Raw genomic sequence first — 26,285 nt, forward strand, 5'->3', positions numbered from 1 at the left:
ATGCCTGTTTGGGGCTTTTTTACATCTTCCTGTAAAGGCTGTAGAACCATTATATTACACTACATGTAAGATAGGAGATGTTCCCAGGCTAGAGAGAATTGTTTTTAAAAGCGTACACCGTGATCGAATCGTCTGGGCTGGAAATTGACTTGATAAGCAAATATTCACACCAAAATGCAATGCAGGAAATTCCCTTCAAGGGGCTATTAATGGGGAGTAATTGCTGTTAGACAGAGCTGCTTTCTGTGGAGCTCACCTTTATGATACTAGCACTCTATTTCTGTACTGGGAAATGCATTCAATTTAGACAGTAACAGTATCAGCCTTGACATAACCCAACAGTCATGTGTTGAGCAGTGAGATGGTATAGCGATAAATAAGTAAATGAATAAAAAGAAAACTAGTAACATAGGTTTAGTAAAATGTTTTCTTCTTCAGCTCTGGAGAGTATGGAGGGGCAATCACAACCAGCCGGCTCATCTCTAGAAGAACTTCCACAGCAAATTAATGGTGTTTCACTTGAAAAAGTGCAGCAATACTACCGTAAACTCAGGTATTTCATGCTTCTCCCTTGCCTTAAAAGACATTGCAAAGAGTGCTCCTTGCTATGGACCTTAAAATTAGAAAAAGAGATTCCTTTCCTGATGGTTTCTTGCACAGATGGATTTTTGGAGAACCTCATTGTGTGGGAAACTTGTTAATTTTCTTCCCATAGTTAAACTCATTCTGAAGTAGTGCACTGTACGGAAGGAAACTCCCAAGTACTTTGACTTCAGGATTTTGTGCAGAGCAAAAATTACTTAAAAACCAGGACTTGGAACATTTAAATACAGACTCTGTAAATAACGGCAAGCAAAATGGTTCCATAAGAAAGCAGATCTTGAAGTACAAGATTTTTAGCATAGCCTTCTCAGATGTTTTATACAAACTAGTGTATATCTGTGTGCTTGAAAGGAGATTCACTAACAAATGTTGTCCTTGCTGGCCTTTTTGCAGGACATTTTACCTGGAGAGATCAAACTTGCCCACTGATTCCAATACTACTGCAGTGAAGATTGATCAGGTATTGTTATGGTGTTTATTTCTACAATAAACTGTCTCACAGAAATATTATTTCTACATCTCTATTGTCCCAGTTGTGCGATATCCCGATGGCAGACGTGTACAAACCCAAACATCATTTAAAAAAATGTTCCCTGCCCTAAAGAAGTGATCTGAATTTCTCTGAAGCTTGGCTATAGTTCTTTTGTTTGGAAAAAAATGTGCAGAACCTTTAATCTAGGCAATATTAAGACTGACTGCCCCTGCTAAATATGGTACCTGATATTGGACAGAATGAATCAATTTTCCTTTCCCACAGACACATGAAAACGAACAAATGTTCAGTTTGCAAGTTACATTTTGTTCAGTGTTATAGAAAAAAACAATAGGAAAAACTTACCGGCATCTCACGTAAAGGCAGTCTGTCTAACTAGGGCAGGTGATACACGTGAATATATGCATGTAAGGCATTAAATACTACTGCAGGGAAGACAAAATCAGAGAGTATCCTTGCAATTGTAATATACATTGTAAGTAATCTATGTGATTTGTGATAATTGCAAAACTTTGTCCCAAGTCTAAATAATTGTATTTTTCTACTTCCAAAGTTCATATATATTCTAAATAGTTGTTTCTGTGTGGCAATTACTCTTGCGTAGATTCTTGTGCTTAGGTATAGGATAAAGAATTGCAAACATTTTTATAACTGAAGGTCTAAGTATGCCACTGATGGATTTTTTTCATTGCTTTGTTTAGCTTATTCGCCCCATTAATGCAATGGATGAGCTTTGCAGGCTGATGAAGTCGTTCATTAATACAAAACCAACCCAGTCAGGGTGTTCTAGCAGTAACACATCAGGAGCTGGGCTGCTGCCTATATCCTCTGAGCTCTGTTACCGACTTGGAGCCTGTCAGATCACTATGTGCGGCACTGGGATGCAGAGGTAGGTTTAAGAAGCCTACGTGTTACCGGTGCGATGAGAACGTTTGTCCTTTCTAGAGATCTGAGCAATATATTTGAGTCTGTTCAAAGCAATAGAAGGTAGATTGTAACGGAATGTAATAAGGACCCCAATCTACTGCCATCTTTATTTAAGGGTAGGTTGTGACTTTTAATACTTTTGTTAATAATTATTGAGACACAATTTTTTATATTTCAGTGCATCAACCAATGCAACCGAGTGATCTCATTGCATGTAACTTTCAGTCAACATTGTCTTCAATCACAGGCTGGAAAAATAGGAAGTTGCTCAAAAATAGCTTTAGAATCTTGGTGTATGCAAGCATTGATTCTAAACACACCACTGTTTTTCCAGCGCCTTAAAACCATTGAGTAGAGAAAAGATTAATTTGTGAATGACTTTATAGGAATCAATGCAGAAGAGCAGGGACACATAGTCTTGTAATAATGATGCCAGAGACTCAAACAATTGCAGTTTCTAGGTAACAAGACTGGACATGCAGGACTGAGGTAATTTTATAGTTTTGTAAGTAAAACAACTAAAAAAGTAAATATAAGAATGCTAGCTAACAGAAATCATACATAACAGTTAAGTGCCCTGTACATACCTATTAATACATTTGTAAGTACGATCTGTGATTTCATGTCTCTTGTTCCCATGTTCAGAAGTACACTGAGTGTGTCCCTGGAGCAAGCAGCCATCCTGGCTCGAAGTCATGGACTTTTGCCCAAGTGTATCATGCAAGCTACAGACATCATGCGAAAGCAAGTAAGTATTTGAGTGTGTCTGCTGCCTGCCACCATATTCATTCCAGTAACATCATTGTACAAACACCACTTTGTTTCAGTGTGGCACTGTATTTTGTGCACTACACACCCACACAGCCAAACGTCTATGAGTATCTGAATAGCTACGCATATATTTGACAGGAACAAATTTAACTTTTGCGTGTATAGCCATAACAACAATTTAAATATATGCCTCAGTGTACATTATTTAAAGTGTGTGTCTTGATCGTTAGAAAGTAGAGACTGTGCAGTATATTTAAGACATTTTCTGTACATAAAAAAACCCCAAGTCTCAGTCATAGTGTTAAATAGTAGAAATTCCCTAGTGCTAGACAGCAGTGCTTGTAAAGTGCTTTGGGACTAATTCCATCTTTTAAGTAAACACAGATGACTAATGTATCCACCCAATGGATTCCAACTGTTCTAAAAGTAGTTAATGGATTCTCAAATAGAAACCATACTCCCATTATAATATTTTCCCCTAAGGATCAGATGCTGTATTGATACTGTCAGTACCATAAATTGTCTGTTTCCTTAGGGACCAAGGGTTGAAATCTCTGCCAAGAATCTGAAAGTGATGGACCAAATGCCACAGTGTGCACCTCGGTAGGTTATTACGTATTATGCGTTTTATCTGAGTGCTGGTTTTATGTTTCTGTAACAGTTGTGGAGTTCCTGTTATAACCAAGGATCGCCTTAGCAGCAATAGTGGAAAAAATTTTAAAAAATCCTGTTCTTTCTCACTGTACTAAACTAAGCGCACTGTAAATTAATCAGCTTTGCTGCTTACAATTTGCAGATCATTAACTTCAAAGGTTTCTGCATTTTCTGCATAAAATGTAACTGATCAGAGAGAAGGGTATTTTTGGACTGTTGCTGTGAGTTGGCAAAGCTAGTGATTGACAGCCATCTGTGGCATGCTCAGAAAGAAAAACTGAATGGCAAATCGGACTGCAGATACGCAAAGACAATTCATAGGCTAATGCTATTGTGTGCTTAGAAGAGCTTTACTGTTTAGTTTTGGCAGAGCAGGTTTAAGAGTGAGCGCTTCAAGTCAGAGTAACCATACAGTAATGCAGCTCTAAGGAAGATCAGTTGCCCAGGGTGAGTGATACATGTTCTTGTCTGGAAGACAAGTTTGAAAAGCACTGTACATTTGTGAATCCTACTGCACCTAACAGGAGCTAAAGATGTTCATCATCTCTCTCTCTACAGGATAAGAGTAGCTTTATTTTTAAGAAAAGTATCTCTTTCTGGTTAATACTCCTCCAATTTCACATACCAGAGCGAAGAGAATATTCTTTTGTAAACTGTAACATAGCATTTTACCACAAAGGTAGTAACAAATCGTCACGATTTAGATGACAATATATACAGGATCAGTCTGTACAAATATCAGAAAAACTTCTGATTTACCTTCATCAATGGTGTTGTTTATATGAAGGCAAACCAGCTCTGGCATGCAGGAATCGGCACCAGAAAAGATCCAGTAAAGTCTGTGCCCTCCCTTCAGCCAGAGTGAGTGTATTTGCTAATGCTGGAGTCCTCCAAGGAACACAGTAGCTCAGTGTCAGGAAGACTTCTTTCAAACATTGCTATCTCGTTCACCCATTAAGACTTCTGAGTTAGTCTAAACAAGCCTGGCCTCTTTTTAGTATTTTTCCTATCTGCTCCTCAAAGCATTTATAGGTAATTATTTTAAACTTTGCGGACTGTAATGATGCTCCATTATAACAGTCTGGCCTTCGTTTATTTTCTAAGACCTTAAAAAGAACAATGTTTTGCATTTAGAACCTTGTCCTTCTGTTGGATTGTAATTACTATTTCAAAAAGGAATAAAATAATAGTCAGTGTTGGCTCCTGTACCATGTCCCCGGTGTCATATAGCAGTGTTCTAGCAGCATGGCTATTTCGCCTTATTAATGTCTGTACATTACTTTGGTTCCGTTTTTACGACTGTAACAGCATGCTGTGTTCAAAAAGAAACAGCTTTACAAACAAATCAGAAGATGAGGTACTCCTTTTGTATGCACTCTACATCACAATGCCAGATTCCAGGACTATTTACTTGGATTATTTCATGGCAATAAAGCTCAGATACATGTGTTCCTACTGGGTTCCATCATCATAATGTGAAATAAAACTGAGCGAAGTGAAAAGGTGATCTGGTGAATTAATGTTAATTCTCAGGATTATATTTCAGAGCATTGACGTTTGTCAAACTCTGTAGTAGCGGCCTTGAAAGGGAAGTTATAAAAGACTTGAGTCTATTCAAATGAAAAATAGAAAAAGCAAGAAAAAGCTACCAGAGTCATATATGAATGAGAGTCAAGATATACTTAGAGTTTTAACCAGTGATCTCAATTTGCTAATCTTGTGGCTCAAAATGGTTCTCTGAAAATATGATTACCAATTTTAAAGTTTGTTCAGCCATGTCAATAAGCCAGTACATTCCTTTCTCCGTTTGGTAGCCCAAGCCGCGTGAGGGGTGAACTGTCTTGTTCAGGAAAAATACTGAACAGGGCTTAAAGCTGAAGAAATAGAAAAGGGGACTGTTGAAGACCCAAACTGGGCAAAAGTTAAAAGGGAGTGATGGAAAGTCTCGTAGAGTATTTAAACAATGATTGTAAATACTTTAGTTAATAAATCACCAGTGGCACTTCTAAATTTGCAGAAATGGTGGTACTTTTGATATCAGATTAAAGCTTGCAGAATGATAAAAGAAGTTGACTGCCATATTCTATGTCAGGAACTTGGTTATCATGCTTATGCTATTTAATACCATACTCTTATTCTGCCTTAAAGACTCTATAGGTTGTGCCAGCCACCTACAGATGGGGATTTATAGAAGTGAGAGGCACCTACATTGCAGCATCACTGAAGCATTCAGCTGAGCCGCCCTGGCTGAGGACCCACGCTAACTGACACTGATGGTGCTGAACCAAGAGGCGCTGCTCTGGTTGAGTAGCGGATGAACCTGCTGGACCAAGGCACCAAGAACCTGCCTTTGAACTCCTGCGGCACGTGCAGGGATTCTTGTTTCTTTGACTTCTTGAAGAAATTCTTGAAACAAACACCACAGAGCTAAGGTGGATGTGGATGTTACTGCCGTTTGCCTGGAAAAGTGACAGTTATATTGCAAGAAAGTGCAGTTTCACTGGTGACTTGTTTGTGCTGCCACCTAAAAGTTGTGGACTTCAGGATACAGATTGCTTAAGAAAATCCAGAATGACGCATCTCTCTCTCCCTGTACTGCATCTGGCACCCATTTAATTGCCAGCATAATTTTGGTCAGCATCCTTGAGCAGTAGCTTCATAAACACCGCTTTTCCATTAACTGACCTGCACTTTTGAACAACGAATAGCACAATCTATGGTTCAGTCAAATATGAACATAAAGAATTTCTTCTGGAGTAATTTTCCCATTCAGCCCAGTGAGAACCAATCTCTCTATGCTGCAGAGTATACATTCCATAATACTTCTTAACATTACTTCATTTTACTTACTGTAGCTTTCAGGTTTTTGATTAACTCTTTTTACTAATGCCCTATTATGTACTCTGGAAATACAGTACTATTTAAGAGGAGAGATTGGGAGTGGAGGAGTTTAAAGGAAACTTTACAAAGGAAAAATACAGTCTTATAATCTGATTATTTGAACAGATGTAGTTTTGAAAACAGGTCAGAAGAACTATACTTATTTATGTGGAGTGGAATATGTGTTTTCGATCATGTTATTATATATACAAGATTTAAATAAAAATTATATTGTTTAAAATGGGACCAATATGCTGGCAATTTACACAGCTACTCCCAGTTTACTGAAAAAAAATCTACATTATTTAAAATCTTTCGATATTTAAGTAGTCTTTAATACAGTTATTAAGATGTATTAGGGATGCTTTTAAGTTAAAAGAAAAAAAGGAATCATGTATATAATGTACTTTATTTTCTCTTGTTTCAAAAATTGTTCTCCATTCTGTCAGTATTATCCTAAGCACGGTAATTTTTTCCAAATTACTGGCTGAAACTAATTGAAACATGTCAGCAGTCTCAGGACAGAAATAATGTTCTTTTGGAGTGAGTGCCTTAATATGACCATCCCTCCCTAACGAGTTTCAGTTGTAGCAAGTCTCAGTACGAGGGTGTATAGGAAAGTTACCATTCCTCTGCTTCTCCACAGCCTCGTTTAAAACAGTTCACAGTTAGGAAATCCAGAAGCGCTTTGCAGTGATGTATATTCTAGAAAATAAAAGTTTGGGGGTTTTATTTGTGATGTTGTTTGTTTTTTAGCTGGCTTAATTTTATTTTATTACTGCCCAAACCAACTCAAAAACTAAAATTAGACTTTTTCTATTTGGATATGAAGGTCTCTTGATTTTTTTTTTTTTTTTTTTTTTAATCTGCACTTCAATACAAAACGGCTTGTTGCAAGTTTGGGGATGCAGATTGTTCTGAACCTTATTTCTTAATGGTTTAATTATTATTTGTTTTCCTTCACTCACAGACTGATATAGTTTTGGGGAAGGAACATGTTTTGTTTAATCTCTTACTTGTACCTGTTTCCTCGGACCTACAGTAACCTGTTGCAGGGAACTAGGACAACCTGTCAGTCGCCAGCTGTTGGATACGGGGACTTGTTACCGAGTATCCATTTTGTACTGCAGCCAGACCAGTAGATCATTATTTCAATGCACTTTTTGTTAATTGTAGAAGAGTTATTCTTGCTGTTTGAAGAAGAAATGGTTGTTTCTTTACTGAATCCTCAACTTAAAATGTACTTAGTGTTATAAGAACTGTAGGAACACCCAAAAATAAAAAGAACACATAGGTCAAGATCCTCGCTTTGTCTACATCGGCTCTGTTCAGTGGAACTGCAGCGATTTACACGGCCTGATGAGGATCCTGGCCCACACTTACGCAGTCACTGTAAACATTAAAGATGCATAGAAGAGTATCTAAGGGCATTTACACTGTGCACTGTTTTACATTGAAATGTATGTTATTCTCATTGAAAACGTGATAGAAGTTTTTATTATTAAAAGTTGGTTTATATTATAAGGAAAGAAGGTATGATCTTATTATTCTGTTACAGCCTTTAGTTCCTTAGCTCAAAGTTCTGTTGAACAGTTTGAGTTCTGAGATTTGTATGGACTGATGAGGAGTCGGAAGTTTAAACTGTAAGGGAAGAGTTGGTTTTGATATCAGCTCAAACTGGCAGTGCAGAGCTAAACCCTTCCTGTTTGTGCAGTGTCGGCTGCAGGTGTGTTTCACTGCAGGCTTCCTATAAAAGCAGAAAAGAAAAACTGTTCTGATGCTGTAAAATTGCAGGGTTTGAACGCAGTGCTGGAAAAAACAGGTTCAAGCGGAAAATAAGAGGGCAACGCACAAGCCAACCTGCAAGTAAGGAGAGTGGCTTAGGGCTGTAGAATTTCCATGGCTGAAAGCCAAGTAAGAACCCACAACCAAGCAAGTGCAGATTTCATAGATTTGGAGCACCTGATAGTGGAAGTATGGAAAATGTGGAAAACGGTCGAGATGGAGAAAATGGAAACTAGCAGCGTGACGATGAGGTGTGTAAGCAGCTGGCTAAAGGAAAGAAGGCAACGCTGAAAAGAAGGTGGGGGTCGGGTGGCAGCTGCGAGTGGAATATCTTATGCATCAGTCTCGCAACTGAATTTACTTAGCGTTTTCATTAAACACTGAAGCACAGGTACTATGAGGCCAGGGGTGATGTTAAAGTGGGAGGCAGTGATCTAGATCAGGGTGCACATAAAAAAACCATCCTGGAAGACATTGAACACTGAAGGGGATGAAATGAATGAGATGAAATTTTACATTACAAATAACTAGCTCATGCACTTGAAGAATAAACAAAGTATTTTGCTATATTTCTTGTTAATTGATAATAAAAGGACCTTGGTTATGGTTTGCTACAAGATGACTCAGATGCAATTTGATAGAATCGTGAAAGCTCAGCCTGTACTAGGAGACAAATTTCCAGCTGGGATGGGGAAATAGTCAAGCCACTGTGCAGAGGCCAAATAATTAAGTGAAATTGCAGTAGCTAGATGTTGAAGAAAAACACTATAAATGGTATCAATAAAGTGGATACAATTCTGCAAGAAAAGACCAGGAGAGCTTGATTTAGCTTAAGAAACAAGTATAACTGATGCCCTTTTATAAAGATAATAATGTAATAATGAGGGAGGTAAAGCCAGTTCAATCTAAACATAAATACAGCCACAAGTTGAAAGCACAAGCCATCCATTGTTCTGGACCCCAGAAACACTTTTTTTTTTTTTTTCTTTCCCAATCAGGCTCTGACAAAAAAAAGAAGTAACTTTTACAAAGGGGCTTGGAAAAATGAAGCAGTCAGTAGTGCCTGGAGCCATGGAAGAGCCTCTCTGAGCAGGAGAAGGTGGCCCCTCCTTTGTCTGGTTTTGTCCGTGGCATTTGCAGAGGTGTAAACTGCTTTTCAAATCCAGGCCACACCTATCTGTTAGCATTAGACGTTTTCATATTCCAGTATTCAGTTGCAGACTGAAATACTGGGATTTTTAGATGAGAAAGCACAGATTTATACAAATACACATCTCGCTTCTATTGGGAATAAAAACCATTAAAAAGAAAAATCCACCTGGGCTCTGGCAAATCCTTTTTCTCTGTCATATTTTCTTCTCAGTAAATAGTGATAATTTGGGAATATTTTGAGCACTAATTATTTCATGGTTCTAAACTGATTTGAAGGTATAGAACACTAAGGCCTAACCAGAATTTCAATGAAAAAATAATTTTAAACACTCCTACTTCCAAACAGCATATATAGTATTAAATCTGTCATAACGCTTGGCATTATAAACGTCTGACACAGCTTCTAAGCACCTAATCATTGCTTATTGGTAAAAGGGCAAAAAACCCACCACCCCCAACCCAACAAACAGCTCATGAAACCAGAGTATTCCCAGCAGCACACAGCTCATAGACTTACTGATATCATTGATTAATCAAATTGCCCAGTACAATTTGTATCTGAAACTAGTATTTGTGTAGCACTAGTGTTCAAATTGGCCATTCAGAGAAGTCTGCAATAGCTGTTTATCTTAACAGGGGAGAAAAGCCCTCAAACAGCAAAAGATGTTTTTCCCACCTTTTAGAATCAGAGTCCTGGCTTTGGTTAGCACCAAGGAATGGTTGTCGTGCCACTGGCTTCTGATCCTCCTTATGCAACAGTCCTTCCTGGTTTCTGTTAAATAACATCGTGCAATAGCAGTTTTACTGTCACAGACTGAAAACATTCTGGTGTTCTTAAGATATGAATTTCCAAGTGCTCAGTCTCACCATGCCCAACTTGCTTTGCTATACTGAGCAATTCACTTCTGCTGCACTTTGGGATGGGAACTGGGGAACTATTAACACCGGTATTGTAAAGATTCAAAGGAGAAAAATGGTAAACTGCTTTGAAAACTGACAGTCCTTTACATATATAATACAGTTCTAATACATAAAAACCAAGAAACTAGATGGAAAAAAAGGATAAACACCACAAAGACATATAAAAATATCTGCTTTTAATTCCTATAAATCCATTAATTAATAGCACTTGGTACAAGGAAAGACTGAGTGTATTTCTTACGTACTTGCTCTGCTCCATTTCAGGGCCTGGAAGTACTAGGCATTAATACCATCAAAGGAACCTAATTTAACATACCTGCTTTTCATTAGTGAAAAATAATAAACTCATATTTATATGTGAAGTTTCTTCAGACTCCCTTATCTTCAGCGGATCCTACTCCTTGATTCGAAGAATGTCAGAATTCAGAACATAAGTAAATGTTAGGTGAATAATATTTTAAAAATACGGCCTTGGCAAGAGGATATTCAATTTGGATTTCAGAGTAGCACATTTTAGTTTGTAAAAGAATTGATAATTGTTTTATCCTACAGTTGGGCACGAGGATAATACTGTTTATTTAAAATCCTTCTAATTATCAGTATATATACCCTGAGAATCAGGCTCTGATACAGTGTTGCAATCAAGCATACCGGAAGAAAATTTGTCAGTACCTGGACCCCAACCAGTTCAATGGGTTACACCTTGGTATTCTGAAACCTCCACTGGCTTCAGTGCTGAATTAAAGATGAAGGACCTGATTATCTTAGAACAATAGGCTTGCTTTTTATAGTTAACCTTTCACAGATGTTTCTAAATGAGCTAAGACCTCAAGATGAAAATCAGTGCACTAACAACTCATTGCAGAGGAAGAGAGCTTTTGAAGGGCCTTTATTTTTGCCCTTTTTACAAAGGGTAGGAGAGACCACTGCAGTCCGACTGTAGGTTAGGCCAAATTTAAAAGGCTTTTCAACGTTAAGTGATGATCAGCCATAGCAGCTCAAGTAAGATTGCTGTAGCATTACTAGATTTACAGCTCATTTTGCACCTAAGATCAATTACCTCGTCTGGGCGGGGGGGGGCTATTCTGACATGACACGAGTTGTATACTATGTTTTTACATGAAACCGAACTTTTCATGGGTTTAGGAAAATGTTCCAGAGATTATAGTTTTATATCAGTTTATAGAATTGGCATTTTCAAATGTTTTGTAAAAAGAAAAAATGTACAGAATGTTTGAGAGGGTTTTTCCAGTTAAGTTTGAGGGATTTCCATGTATTAATAGTGTTATATTTTTCTTCGTGTTTCTGTATTTTTAACTAAGCATGTGTATCCTGCATTAAGAAAAAAGTCTTAATATAATTTGTTCAACTTTTTGTGTTGTATTGTCTAATCCATGTTGTCATTTCAGCATTACTGATCTGTGTGTATGCTCTGTGTCTGTCAGTTGAAATCAAGCCATTCAGAAAAAACTGCCCAGATGGTCATAACAATGTGTCTTTTATCAGACGGGATTCAGAGTGCTCCTCTTAGGTTTGGAAGGTTGGAAGGTATCTGAACAGGAGACATTTCTATTGGGTCATTAAAAATATTTGGGCTATTGCTTTAAGCAGAACCTTTTGAACTTCAAGAAGATTGAGAAAGTAAAAAGAAAGCTATTTGATGGTCAAATCCTTTTCCGTTTTGAGGGACAATTAAAAGAGCTCTTTCCTGCTGTGTGAAAACTGCATTCTGTCTTTACAGGGCATGAATTAAAGAACAAGATCTCTTACCCCTCTGCAAACAAAGACAAAAACTGAAGCCAGGAAAATGCATTGCTGCTTTTGATTCCCCCAACCGTGCATCTAAAATTTCCTTTCACCCTGAAACTGAGACAGGTTTTCCCTCAGAGTTTTAAACTCAGCTTTATATGTTCTGACACTTATTCAGAATACCTAAATTGCTTACAACTTCTACTATTTCCACAGTGTATGTGTTGCATCAAGTACATGCGATCCAGCAGTTAGAATGAGGACACTTACCATTCACTGAAAGAATCAACTGAAGAGATTAAATCTGCACACCTGAAAGGGTTCCATAGGTTTCCAAGAAAGAGGAGAATAACATAAGACTTAAATCCCTTCATCCATGCCTCTGATCAAGATACTGTGATTTGGGTTTTCTTCTCTTCTTAGTAATAGAGAGGAAACATGTCAAAGGAGAGATTCAAGAACAGTTTAGTTTGTGGCTTCCTGTGTGGTGAAAACTGAACTTCTTTTTTGCCCCATTATTGCATGTTGAAATATGTTAGGTTTTGGTTCTTAACCAAAATCACCCTGTCAAATTCCTTAAGTCCTCAAAGTTTAGTAGCCTGAACATTACTATAAGACAAGGACAAGCCTCTAGTTTCTACTGGTGGTTTAATTTCCACTTTGTTTTGAAGAAACTTAAAGAGGTGCTACTCGTACAGCAACCCCTGAACAAGAGACCTGTTTCAGCCTTAAAGAAGTTGACTGTATGACACTGGGGCAGAAACCAAAGAGAAACAAACATGCCACAGAGAGCAGCAATAATGGGCTTCTCTCCAAGCAGTGTTTTATGCTGGAGAAAATAGGCATAAGGAATTCCAATCAAGAAACAGACCTCACCTAGTAAGCTGCTTCTGAGGGTAATGCAGATCATGAAAGGGACGCTGAAAGTCTTACAGAGTGCCGTGAGATCCCTAGCCTAATGTTTCTGAACCCACTATAAGCCCAACATTTCCTGCTTCCTTTATCAGTGTTGTTTTTTATAAAGTTCCTGTTCCTTTTCACTGGTGAATTTGACTGGCTTGCTTTCTAGCCTGCTTTCTCCTTTGATCCTATTCACCGGGGCAATCAGCTAGTCGCTAGAAAAGGAATGTACTGTTTGCTTTTTGGAAATCAGTTGAGATGTCTGCATTTTCATTTTACTGTTCAGGAGAGATGAGGGGCAGGGACTGTGACTGCCAGTTCTTTGCCTTAGAGCCTTAATAGCATGTTCAAAAGCCCGGACTCATAAGCTGTTTTGAGCAAAGAACAAATAGCTCCTGGGGATCTTCACAACAAGAACTTGTACTAGTACACCCAGTACTAACCCCATCCATGGCTTACACAGAAGTAATGTGAAGCAAAAGTAAGTTTATAGTAAGTAAACTGTGTTCAGAGCAATAGGAACTATTTCAGAAGGTCTCTGATAACTCTTTTTCCTTGTACAGTTGCCAGTAACGGTGGCTCACCCAGGGGCATGCTGCTGCTGTTGAGAGTGCCAAGGGGCAATGCTGAAGACCTGCTGACAAACTGCGCAGTACGCTTGCTGTCTGCTCTCAGCTCACCAGCTGCCATGATCATCTGCAAGGGAGACAGCTGCAGCCCAACCAGACCAGGACCAGGGTACCCCAGGGACCACCTACTTCCAAAATTTCCCGATAGGGAGACCTAGACTTTAAAACTGCCAGGGGCTGCCCACCTCCTGCAGGCACACATATGTAGGAGGAAGTTCAGGGAAAAAGACATTATTTGTCCTCTCTGCCCAGTCTCCACTGGGCACTGCATTATGCTAGGCAGTTTTTTGCTACAGCTGACATACAGCCTTAATCTTCAGTGTTATTTCTTCTTTTTTTTTTTTTTTTGTTGTTGTTGTCCTGTGCTCATTAAAAGACGGGGAGTATTTCTCAGTGATTAACTGTTTTCATCTCCTGATAGCTTTCTATTAAAATAAATGCCTGTCTGTTTTGTATGGGTTCTGTTTGACAATTTAAAAAATACATCATGATTTCCCCCCATCAAGCAGCAAATAACAGTTACTTCAGGCTTATCCACTGGTATCTACACTTCAATAAAATACCCACCCTACCCTGCCCCAGTTTCAGGTCATTACATTTATGCAGAGAAAGGTGGTTTGGACAGTGTATTAGCTGCATTGAACATCTCGGTTTCTACTTTCAGTTGTGTTCTCTTTATACCAAAGTCTAGTGAGTGGCTGATGACAGTACAAAATAATACCTTCTCTGTGGAGCAAAAAGAACAGATTACCTTTTTACTGGCTTTCCTTCACAATTCAAATGATTCCTTGTCGAAACTCTAGTTGTGTTGATTTTCAGTCATGGAATCTGTGTCCAGTTCTGCCTGTGGTTAAGATGGATTATCTGAGGAGCAAAGAGATGAGAAGGGTTAAACTGGTAAGTGTAAAAATACAGGCTGAACAGGAAATACTCCTAAAACTATCATCAATAAAATGATAGTATAGCCCCTTAGGTGGAGTTCTAATCACCTGGGACTTAGAAAGCACACAATTTGGGTGAGCAAAATTGAGATATTGAATTAGCAGCAGGGACAAGGGTTAAAACCCATGAGTTACCAGTCAGTATGTTGCATGACGGTTATAATAATCCCATCGGGCTTAAAATCTACTGTTAGAAAATTACTGATACATCAATGTAATTTTTTTTAATATATCATATAGGATCCCTTAGCATTGGGTTAAACTCTTTACAGTTATATATCAAAAAGCTAGTCCTTTTCCAAAGGAATTTACAATCCAAAAGTTCCTAAGGTTTTTGGAGGGTGTTGATATTCTCCCCGGTTCCTAACAAAGGAGGCTAGCTATTACAGACAAGCTAGACAAAAAACCCCAACAAAACCAGTCCTATAGTTGTAAGGCTCTACATTCCTGGACCAAATCCTGAACAAATTGCTCAGATTCTCTATTTTCCAATTTGATTGGAAAGCAAGCAATAAACCTTCTGATTCTTACACTTCTAAACTGACCTAAACTGTTCCCTGTCCTGTTTCAGTTTATCTCAATAAAGCTGCTGTTTGTTTACTTTAGGATAATTTTTCTTCAGCTTACTCTCCTACTGCCAGTAATTAAAGGTCATTAACAGCTCCCTGGCTAGTGTGAATAGCAGAGTTACAACTACTTTTCCAGTCAACCTAGAGAAGCTGAACTGCCTCTAAATAGGGCAATAGGGCTCCTTTTTCTAAGTCAAAGCTCCCTCAGAGCTCTTTAACAATTCCTTCTGGTAGTCACGATTCACCGTTTGAAAAATACTTCCCCGTGCCAAAATAACGGCTCATTTTGTAAAATGTCAATTAATGCCCTGCAGTCTGCAAAAAAATAGGCCTGTTTTTAATGAATTAGGATTAAAATTAGTAATTAATGTTTGAATCAAGTGATTATTTTCTTGATCCTGCTTAAAATTAAATTTGGTTATAAGCACTTTGAAGGCAATGAGCAAAGAATCATTATTATTTAATCAGTTTTAAATTACTTACATAATTACTTACATGAGTGACGTATTTTCATCTTGAGATAATTAAAATAATTAGTATGGCTTTATCACAGGTTTAATGTGCAAAAATCAAATTAATATTATTAGTGGTGCTTGAATACTTGCTTTTTTTGATGGAATTTATCTGCAAATTATTGCATGAAAGTTAATGAAGCTGTCACATGAATGCATTGCTTGGAAGGAGTAATTTGGAAAGGATGCATCATTTATCTCTGATCCCACGTGAACTCAGCTCTGGTTTATTTTTTAGGAGCTTTATTAAAGTTTTCTGAAATAAGCAATTTTGTAGCTAGCACAACACATAGCGTGTCTTGCTGTAAGAAATAACAAACCTTGGGCCTTATTTTTTATGCCTACTCTGGTGTAAATAAAATGTAGATTCCATAAATTCAGTGGAATCACAACTATAAGGAGTGTATATAACCCAAACCCAGCAACAACTGACAGTATAAAACTCAAACCCAACCAAACATACACCTAATTCTTGCCATCTATACACTATTTCACAAATTACCATGCATTCTCTTACTAACATCATATCACCAGTTCAACTGTCTAAAAGACTTTGCTTAAACAGGAAAGACAGATTAGGAAAAAAGTTGAAGTATTTTTACCTTTTAAAGCAATCTAAAAGGCAATTTAATTGCCTTTCAAAGTAGTTTAACAGATGGAGATAAAAAGAAGGAACCAGTATAATGTCATTTGCCAGAAGTGCTTTATGGACCACATTTATTAATATTTCTCATTAGAGAATTACATTAGGGATTTGAGATGCAGTCTAGATCATGGCTGTGGTTTGCTTATTTTTATAAAGAGCAGATAATTACAAAGCTCAGAACAGAAGTTCGCCAACTGTTTGGGATCTTTGGGGTTTTCACACTTCTTAAAACAAGCAATCCTTATTTACCAACGTATTCTTCTAGCTTTAGCAGTCAGTGAGTGCCTCAGCGGAATCTTTGCCATCAGCTAGTCAACATAGGGCTATATTTACTGGTCATCTCTTATTTCATCTCCTGTTATGCATCCTCTCAACCATGCTGCTCTCTGCAAAGATGCTGCTGTTATGCCTACTTTTGACATACTGCTGCAGTGAAATAAGTATTTTCCTTCCTTGCTTACTAAGGATATTATCTATATTACCAGACCTAGGAGGGCCTCCCAGCTCCCAGTCTGAGTGATTGCCAGCTCTGTGTTGAGGTTGAGCACTCGCTCTATCTGCTTCTCCTCCGACTGCAGTTTCTGACTAGCTTGCAGCAATATTGAAATGTACTTCAATGGACGTAACTCCGCAGTATCCCTATAAGGTAGGAAGCACTTTTTCCCCACCGTACATATGGGAAATGAGAACGAGGCCTCTGAGATATAATTCTAACCAAAACAACTGCATTAACATTGTTGACTGACAAGAAACAAATGGTAGTTTTCACACAGGTTGGGTGTGATCAGCACTTCACTTCTCAGATCTGTCTTGAAATCTGCCAGGATTTGTTTACCAGTCATTTGAAAAAAACAGTGAATGTCTTGTGAAAAAAATTCAAATCATAAACTGTTATTTAAGACAACAAAATCCAAAGGCCATTGAAGAGAGCTACAGAAGAATGTTGCAGTGATGAGCGGCTAAAGTGATTAAATGGCAACTAAAATTCAGTATCAGTAACTGCAGAGTATTGCTCACGTGAAATCAATAATTAGGCATTAGATGTACAAAGTCAGGTTTTAAATTTCATATCCAAGCCTTGAAAAATCTTTCTGTTTTTGTGGACCATCCCTGGAAACAGTAGTTCAGACTTCTGTGGTAATCATAAAGAAACTAGAACAGAATTATTAGGAAAGGAAAAGAAACCATTGCAGAAAACTTTATTAATTCCATGGTGCCCCTGAGTCTTCAACACTACAATAATTATTCTTATGCTTTAGGCCTCCAAACACTTTTGAAGAACCTTGAGAATCTGGATGCAAGCAATATGGCCAGTGTCATACAAGAAGTTTCTTTTGCAGCATAGAAATAACTTGGTTTCATAGCTGCCTAGGCTTCCTCTGACCACTGAACCATCCTTACTTTGCATTCAGTGACTGTTCCTCCTGCCCTTCATCTCTGTATATACCCCAGAAAGCTTCTTGAGAAGTTCTGGACTTCGCCTTCCATCAAGTGAGTTTCCTTTAGTTTGGGGGTTCTTGCCCATGAAAAAATGTCAGAAATAACATTTAGAATCTGTCTTTACTTGATAGTTAAGACTCAAAGTAATGAAAAAAAGCCAAAGGAAACCACATATTTTTACCCTCATTCCTCGTTACTAGATAAGTTTTACTCATGGATACTCATAGAATTGTAAAATACATTAAATTTCATGGAAATGTCCATATTTTGCAGCATAAGAAAGAACCCTGCTGGTTTCAACAGCCTTTTTCAGACTAAAGCAGGCAGGGGGAAAGACTTTCTGACACATAGCCATGACTTACAAAACCACAGTCCCACTTAGTATGTCTCTTTTTGATAAAGGTTCTAGGAAACTTCCCAGTTTCCAATTAGTAGTGGAATTAAAGCTACAGTTTCAGCATATCTCTGCATTAGCAATCCATAGTGACTAGAAAGGCTGAGTATTTACTGGCTGATAAATAAGCCTTATCCCTCTTTGCATGTGGAGAAATCAAATACAGAGGAGGTAAATTACCATGTCAAGATAGCAAAGGAGAGAATAAGATTTATCTTTTCCTCAGTCTGAAATTTTTTCTGCTGGGCCAAGCTATCTTGCTTACAGCTTCCAGAAAGCTGCTGCTGATCAGCACAGAGTTCATGCAGGCTTTTTCTTCTCCCAAAATAGCCAAATACTAATTAACCATTAAAGTTTTATAAGTTTTTATTTTTGGATTCATGTTCAGGGAAAGTCATAAAAGGACACATGCATTCTTTTGAATTAATGCTGTATTAGATGTGAATCTGAAATTCACATTGTCAGATTTTGAAAAATGGTGGGGGGTGTGGAATTAAAACTAAAAAAAACTGTTAAGCAAACAAATTTTCAGTATCTCTTTACAATTACACTGTTTATATCTAAAGCTGAAAGGAGAATACAAAAGGCTAGGTTTTCAGTGCTGCCTGGGACCCCTAAGGAGATGAAAGTAGTAAATATTCAGTTAGCTCCACTGGGATAAATTGGCTGGTTTTGTCAGTAGGACATTTCAAAAAATAATCCCTGTATCTATACACACACACATAAAATAATGAGCTTTCCCAAAGAGACACGTATAAAACTTAGCTTTTCTATGTAGACTCATCAGATCCTGTAATGACAAAGCAGTTAAGTTCGTTTTAGCTGCTTTAAACTGGTCCTCCCGGTGATAATCTTTACTGCAGTTGAATGACACTCAAACAGATGCAAAACTGTTTCTTACCTCTGAAAGCCAGAGGAAATGAAGGGAATCTCTCCCAGGCTCTTTCTCCAAATGAAATTTCCCACTTACTAACGTAAGAAGCATACATGCCAGCAGTCACAGCATATTGTTTTCCAAAAGCAATGTTTGATCAATACAGCCAAATGATCACTATTAACGATGATCATTAAAAATAAATTCCACTGTTCATATATTTTTTCATATTATGCCATTCACCTGATTTGCTACATATCACTCCAGTAAATATTACTTTTTCCCCCTTCCTCATCTGGAGAAACCACAGATGATGGACTGCTATAGAGACTCCCCATAACTAGCTTCAAACATGTTTGGCATTACCAGTTTTAGACAGACCAGCCCATAAAAATCTTCAAACATACTGAGAGGTTCCATGTGTGTCCCCAAACCAATATACACAGCAAACAGCAATATCCCTCAAAATAGATTTAAAAGACAGCACAACCCTTTGCTCCCACTCCTTCCGCATTATTGCAACAGTATGACTTGAATGTATTCTTAGTAGTATTACCAATAATGGAAGTTGATGCTAGTGGGTGCTGAAACGTAATGTTTTTTCCATACACTCCAATTACATTAAAGTGGCAGAGGTTTGGGATTGTCAAACTATTCAGTTATTGATTGGCCTTTAGATAGAGAGCATTTGTTTCCAGTTTCTCACTTTAACCTCTGTGTTCCATTAAACACACTACAGTTAGCACTCAGAATAAATTGCATTTTGGAAGATTAACTAAGTCAGACGGTAAGGTTAAGTGCGCAATCTATTCTCTCTCTTACCAATTACTTACAGTTCATCAGCTCTTGCAATAACAAAAAAAAATGAGAAAAGTAAAAGTCTCAGAAAGAGCAGGGTTAAAAGGAGATGCTACATTTTAATCACCTGATTTTCTTTTCCCTTTTCCACAAAACAGTGAAGACCATGGGTCTGCCAAGGGGAAGACCGAGACATTCTTTCATTTCCTGATTGAAAATACCATAAGAGATGACTGCTTCACAAAACCATGTCAGGAAGCATTTCTTCCCATTTAAGCCAGCTTCCTCACAGGAAGAATGATCATTTGATATTAAAACTAAGATCACCGCTACAGGATCAATAGCTAATCCTACAGATGAATCCCATCAACAGTATCTAAAAAGCTTTTGACTAATTCTTTTTCAAGTATGTCTCCACTGAAAACAGTGAAAGGGAACAGCCAGTATAAAGGGAAGGAAGATCTGATTCCCTGCATTCAGATCCCTTATATACAGCTGCTTCAGTCCTGCAGTAAGTGCTACAGTATGATTTAACATGGGATGCAGTAGAACAAAGATGAAAATATGCCAGATTGTAAAATAATAAATTCTTCTTTCCTATTTATAGTTTCTTCACAAACTTCTATCTTATGTGGAAGAGATTCTTAATAAGTAACTGTCTTTGCAGAACCACAAAACATCATCACTTTATACCTACAACAGTGAGAAGAGACAGGCTGGCATCCACCCATGTGATTGACATGTCCTGCAACACTGAAATCCTTAGCTCCTCTTTAGCCTTTCCCTAGATAAAACACCTACAGAAACCAACAGATTTCCATTAATTTAATTTAGTACCCTGAAAATTCCCTTCCTTTGATTCTAGATGCTGCTTAGCAAAGCAGTTAATGTATGCTTAAATGTAAGGTCAAATGGGCCGGTTGCCTAAGAGCAAGGGTATGCAGCGCCCACGGAGAGCCAGCCACTGCTGCAGCCAGAAAGACGAGGTCCAGCTGCAGGGTTCTAGCCCCATCCTGTGCCGGGTTTGGCACTCATCCGACTTTTCTGCGAGCTGATTCAACTCGCTAACTCAGCAGAAATCTATTCATTTTTTCCTTTGGTGTTTCCTGCTCAGCTAGCGAGCTGAATCAGCTCACAGCAAGGTTCAGTGAATCAGTACAAGGTGATGGAGGAAAGCACGGAGTAGGGGAGTGGGGGAAACAGGCTGTCCTCTCAGCAGAGATGAGCTGCTGTACTGCCTCTTCCACATTGTGTAACTTCACTCTGAGGTACTTCAGCGAAATCTGGTCTTCACCTTTCTGCAACTCTGGACACAGACGTACCTAAGAAAAGATTTTCCTGGTGGCCCATTCAGGGTTGCAGCCATAGGCACTAAAATGACAATGAAGGCGGCTGCTGGCAGCTAAGGTGTTGGCATTACCAGGGGCTTATATTGCCCCCCTGCTGCACCTCAGGGCCCGACTCTGATCAAACAGCTCATGCCAGCACCTCATCTGCTTCAGTGCAGTTGGAGGGTGCACTTTATCCCACTGTTGAATGATCTTTAGTAAACTCGGGCTGACTTTGTGATAAAACACACCATGAGCAGATGGCCAACCTACCCTGTCAACTCTACTTGTGCCTCCACCAAAGGCACAGTGAAAACTGTCTGGTAACATCCATCATCTTCTGCATAGTGATCCTGGCCTTCAGTTTTAAACCTCAGGAGAGGGGAGAAGCTGAAGGGAGATGAGGGGAGATGAGGAGGTTCAGCTAGGTGAAGGACCTTGTGAATAGATGATAACAATAATGATTTATTTTTCAGTAGAAAGGCACACAGTGCATGATGGCCTTGTACTGTTTAGATTTAGGAAAGTATAGTCTTGAGAGTAAACTTCAAGGATGAAAACTGTTAGGATGAAAACCATTGCTGTCTTCACTGCTTTCATCCTTTGAGCAACAGAAAAGCAGGGTGCTATAGAAGAGAACAGGAAAACAAGTGCAATCTTTCACTGACTCCCAGCTCAGCAAGGTTGGCAAGTATTTTTTTGAAGTGAGTTTAAAAATCAATTACCAGGTTGGAATGGAAATCTTCTGCAATTTCTATCATTGATGAGGTCCAGAGAGAATTCCTTTTTAGTGACACCACATCAGATCAGAATGCATCTTCAGATGTTGTCAGTGAACCAGAAAGCAGCAAGAGGATTTCACAGGGGAGAAAGAATAATCTTACGAGTCTCTGAAATGAGTGCCCTGCTGGTCTGCTGAATGTGGGCAAAATCCATGATTAAATCTGTACCATTTCTGCTTTGCTGGCTGCTGTTGTCAGGCTTTATATCAAAGACAGGTCAAAAATCTTAATCTGCATTCATCTTGTATGTCTGTTGAAGATAATTAAAAAACCCCAAAACTTACTGGGGTCAGGTTTGATTTCTTCTAAACTATTTCCTGGTGACAGGCTTTTTACGATTATCTGTTCTGCTGCATTTGTTTTTTCCTGCACTACAGAACATTTGGCTAATACATATGATACAAACATGTGCATCTTCAGGGCATAACAAAACGCTCTGAGATCATTTGTTTACTAGAAACAGTTAATGGGATGAGCAGAAGCCTACTGAGTGTGAGAAAGACTGCCATAAATTACTCTCTGCTCTTTAAGAAGGAAGAACATGAAAACCATTAAACACAAAGTCCTTTATCCTGAAAGTCCCACAGACTACACAGTGGGTAATAATAGACTATTGCACTTCATCATAAATATGAATGGAATTATGAATAACAACAAATAAGATTAAATGTTGCTCCTGGTCTTGTTGTTGGGAAGAGGTGTCAACTACCGGCCAAAATATCTCTTGCATGTGGAGTCCATTGAGAGAGCTGTAGAATTACAGCACAGAAAGAATGTGAACAAGCACAATGAATCTAAATGATAAGTCAAATGTTCTGCATGGCTGCAGGCCTCTGGTCTCATTCTTTAAGGATTCCTGTTGTGGTTTAACCCCAGCCAGCAACTAAGCACCACACAGCCATTCACTCACTACCCCCTGTCCCCTGGTGGGACAGGGAGGAGAATCATGAAAAAGATAAAAATCACAGGTTGAGATAAGAACAATTTAATAATTGAAATAAAATATAATAATAATTATGATTAAAACCCCAATAATTGTAACGAAAAGAAGAGAAAGGGAGAGATGAACAAAATCCAAAAGGAAAAAACCCACAAACCAACAAGTGATGCACAATGCAATTGCTCACCCCCTGCTGACTGATGCCCACCCAGTCCCCAGGCAGGGATTGGCAGGCCCAGGCCAACTCCCCCCATTTCTATACTGAGCACGATGGTCTATGGTACAGAACATCCCTTTGGCTAGTTTGGTTAGCTGTCCTGCCTGTGTCCCCTCCCAATTTCTTGTGCCCCTCCAGCAGTCTCTTGCAGGGCCTGAAAAGCTGGAAAGTCCTTGACTTAGTATAAACACCGTTTAGCAACAACAGAAAACACCCATGTGTTATCAACATCATTCTCACCCAAAATCCAAAACACAGCACTGTACCAGTTAACTGAAAAGAAAATTAACTCTATCTCAGCTGAAACCAGGACCAACTTGTTGTCATAAAACACAAGCCAAACTTTCAAAATGCTGTAATTGTACTTTCCAGATTTGCCTCCGTACTTTTAAAGTCTTTTCCAAACACCACGATATACAATGCATACTAGCATTTAGAAGTTCAAAATTTATATTTCAGTAGCTGGCAGATTCACTCTGGAGGTGGCTATACTTAAGCGTTTTTTTTAATTACTTCTGCATATGATCTCAGAGGTCACAATAAAGGCAAAGTGTTGGAAGACAAAAACTGGAGATGGCCGTTCCAAACTGGTATTTGGATAAATAAATATTTAAGCTGGCTTACATACAAGCCAGAATTTTCTGATGAAGAAGTATCACAGAAGTTGTAATCACACCAAAGATTAGATTCTTAAGGGAAACATAAATGCCTTATAGAAAAGAATGTTCCCAATAAATTAAAGGCAATTGTTTTGTCCCCTTTCTCACGCGGCCACAGGAATGTTACTTAAACAGTAAAGAAAACATAATGCATTTACTGGCAATATATGGCTAGCTGAGAGGAACCGACGACATTCAGCTGTGCCTTTAGCATTCACCCCAACTGATTCTTAAGCTCATGAATGAATGGCCTGTGCCACAATGGTCACTTCATTGTGTTGATTTTTGTTGATCTGCAACACAGAGGGGTACTGTTGATCTGTAAGGGCTATTGTTGAAGAAGTCTAAGATACTGTCTAATGAAAGAATGCTTAGATTGTCCTCCTTTTATAGCATAGATAAGTGACTTGTCTCCACTCACGTATTATACCAATGATGGAACCACGTACAAATCTCAGATGAGCCAGGACCCATTGGACCAGGTTGCCAACATACGATGAGTCAAGTGCTCCCTTTCTCTGAATGGTCAGATAAATAACTGGTGTAATAATTGTACCGGAATGGCCTACACCAAATCCATGGGGATTCCCATTGAAAATCCCTGTTTCCGGGGAGTGGGGTGCTTGTACATGTACAGTTTACGAGGGGGTGGACGTATTTTACTATTCTCTGTCGCTTGACCAGGAGATGGCAGTAATTCCCTTTACACAAATAAGAAAGCTCAAAAAGATATTCAGAAATGCAGACAAGGTGTTTTTAGGGAAGGGGGGGGTGTGTGTGTGTGTAGAAATTCAGAAATCAGCCTGCTAGAGCTAAGTGAATAAAATTGCACTGCAGACAGCAGAAGGAATATAGCTATGCTCTTTTTCTTGTTTCTGTGACTATTTTTACTATTTCTTTGGTGTTGAGAAGAAAGATGAATTATTGGAAAGATATACAGCTCCCAGAGCTTTCAGTTAGGTATTATTTTTAGCACTAATCACATCTGCATACTGCAGAAAGAACAACACAATACTAGCTGGCATTCAGCAGCTGTATGCTAATGTTATTTGTGGAAAATATGCCCAAAATCTTGTACATTAGAAATAACTTGAATACGCAGAAGAAACCACCTTCCCCCCAGGCACCTCCACAGTGAAATGTACAGTATTCTTGTACCAGTGCTGTGACTCTTAAACATGCAGCTCAGCAGCACTCCTCCATGCTATTGCTCCTTTGTGTTGTATCCCTCTTCCCCCCTTGCAACTTATAGATAGATCACATCAATTACTAGGCTACCCTTAGAGCATATCCTGAGTATGTTATGTAAATCCTCTTCTACCTCAGTCTCAGCCAACCCGTTCACCCTACTCACATCACTCCTGAACTTCTGAAAGAAGCAGTAGGAATTGTGTGCTGATGCATGAAACCCTTACTCTCTGGCCTGCAAAATGCATAAGCACAAAAAATTCTTTTGAAACATTTTATTTCCCTCATTTTACTCAAGTTCTATAAATATTCTACAGAGGAAATATCCAGGCAGGACTGCTGAAAGATATAGTAAATCTGGTGTGCCTATTAAAAGGTATTAATGATAACCACATTTCAAAATCATATTTATTCTGGAAATATAAGACTTATAAATTTATTAAATTACCATGACAGATCCATGTGTGGTATAATTGATGCTGCCCCATTAATCTCAATCCAAAAGATATATGCTGATTTTTACCAACTGAGAATCCGGCAGAATGAGTGGAGAAATATAACAGTCCCCCTTTGTCCATACAAAAGAGTTAACACTTCAAAAGGAATGATGAACATTCCTGGCAAACAGCTCACAGAAGCTCCCATGAGAGACATTTTTTTACATCAAATATTCATTACATCATTACAAATATACACCACCAGTTTAGTCAACAATGGTATGTCAATGTAAGAAAAGGCAAGGGTCTTTCTGTAAATTGTCTTGTGGATTTTAAAAGACTTCTGCAGGACAGATTATGTAATTAAGGACTGTTGGAATGGGACCTTCTCTGCATCTTTATCATTTTACTTTCTATAGGTATGTGTGATGATTTTCGTGGTCTGTCTGAGCCACGTAATTCTGCTGCCATCTGCATCTCACAGAAAAACTATTTATCTCTGCCTTGCCAGTCTGAATTCCTTCTACTACCCAGACAGAACAGCAACTCACCTTTTTGCAGGCTGGCATTAGCTACCTCCATATCATGCTAATCTCTATCCTCCAACATATAAATTCCAGTTCCTTCAAGGGTATAGTGTCCTCCACGCTTACCCTGAAGCACTGCAGATAGCACACCCTAAGTTCAATAGCTTTATGCTGGATCACGCTATGTTAAGAAAGTATTTTGCAAGTAAATGTGAGCATACTCCGTGTGTGTGCTCCAAGCAAACTGGCTAAACTTTATTTCAAACCAAGAAGCTGAAGTCACATTAGCATAGCCTGGAGCATTGTGCAGTACAGTCACATCACCCCAGAGGGTGCAGGACAGCTATTGCCTTTCCAGCAATAATTCTTGTGCATCTAGAAAGGCCAGTCCAGTTTTAGCTAGTTGTGCATACAACCAGTGTCCACTTAGGATCTCTCTTTATCTTAAAGGGCGATTAAGTTCTTTGTAATGGCCACAGTCCAGCCCTGTCTGGAGAGACTGCCAGTGCCTTCAAATGAATTAGAGATTAAGGGTTATTCGAGGAACCAACTTTTGAATTATTCCATTG

General features: G+C 38.6%; 1 protein-coding gene and 1 long non-coding RNA gene across 5 annotated transcripts in view; one reads left to right on the top strand and one right to left on the bottom strand.

Moving 5' to 3' along the window:
- The window catches only part of PREX1 (phosphatidylinositol-3,4,5-trisphosphate dependent Rac exchange factor 1), a 165,136-nt gene extending 158,562 nt beyond the window's left edge, over positions 1-6,574 (top strand). For both annotated transcript variants that reach the window (XM_055813561.1, XM_055813562.1), the window contains exons 35-40: positions 439-553; positions 997-1,063; positions 1,798-1,985; positions 2,669-2,771; positions 3,330-3,397; positions 5,597-6,574. In XM_055813561.1, coding sequence (XP_055669536.1) covers positions 439-553; positions 997-1,063; positions 1,798-1,985; positions 2,669-2,771; positions 3,330-3,397; positions 5,597-5,639 — 584 coding nt within the window. In that variant the 3' untranslated portion in view covers positions 5,640-6,574. The remainder of the gene's footprint in view (positions 1-438; positions 554-996; positions 1,064-1,797; positions 1,986-2,668; positions 2,772-3,329; positions 3,398-5,596) is intronic.
- A 3,264-nt stretch (positions 6,575-9,838) lies between these two features.
- LOC129785124 (uncharacterized) overlaps positions 9,839-26,285 on the bottom strand; it is a 176,572-nt gene continuing 160,125 nt past the window's right edge. For 2 of the 3 annotated variants that reach the window (XR_008748728.1, XR_008748726.1), the window contains 3 exons: positions 14,216-14,328; positions 12,206-12,353; positions 9,942-10,037 (listed from right to left, as the gene is read on the bottom strand). This is a non-coding gene — a long non-coding RNA (uncharacterized LOC129785124). Of the gene's footprint in view, positions 10,038-12,205; positions 12,354-14,215; positions 14,329-26,285 lie in introns of all 3 variants that reach the window. The other variant, XR_008748727.1, reaches the window with a different exon arrangement.

Source organism: Falco peregrinus, chromosome 9 (assembly GCF_023634155.1).
Source record: "Falco peregrinus isolate bFalPer1 chromosome 9, bFalPer1.pri, whole genome shotgun sequence".
Taxonomy (NCBI): Eukaryota; Metazoa; Chordata; class Aves; order Falconiformes; family Falconidae; genus Falco; species Falco peregrinus.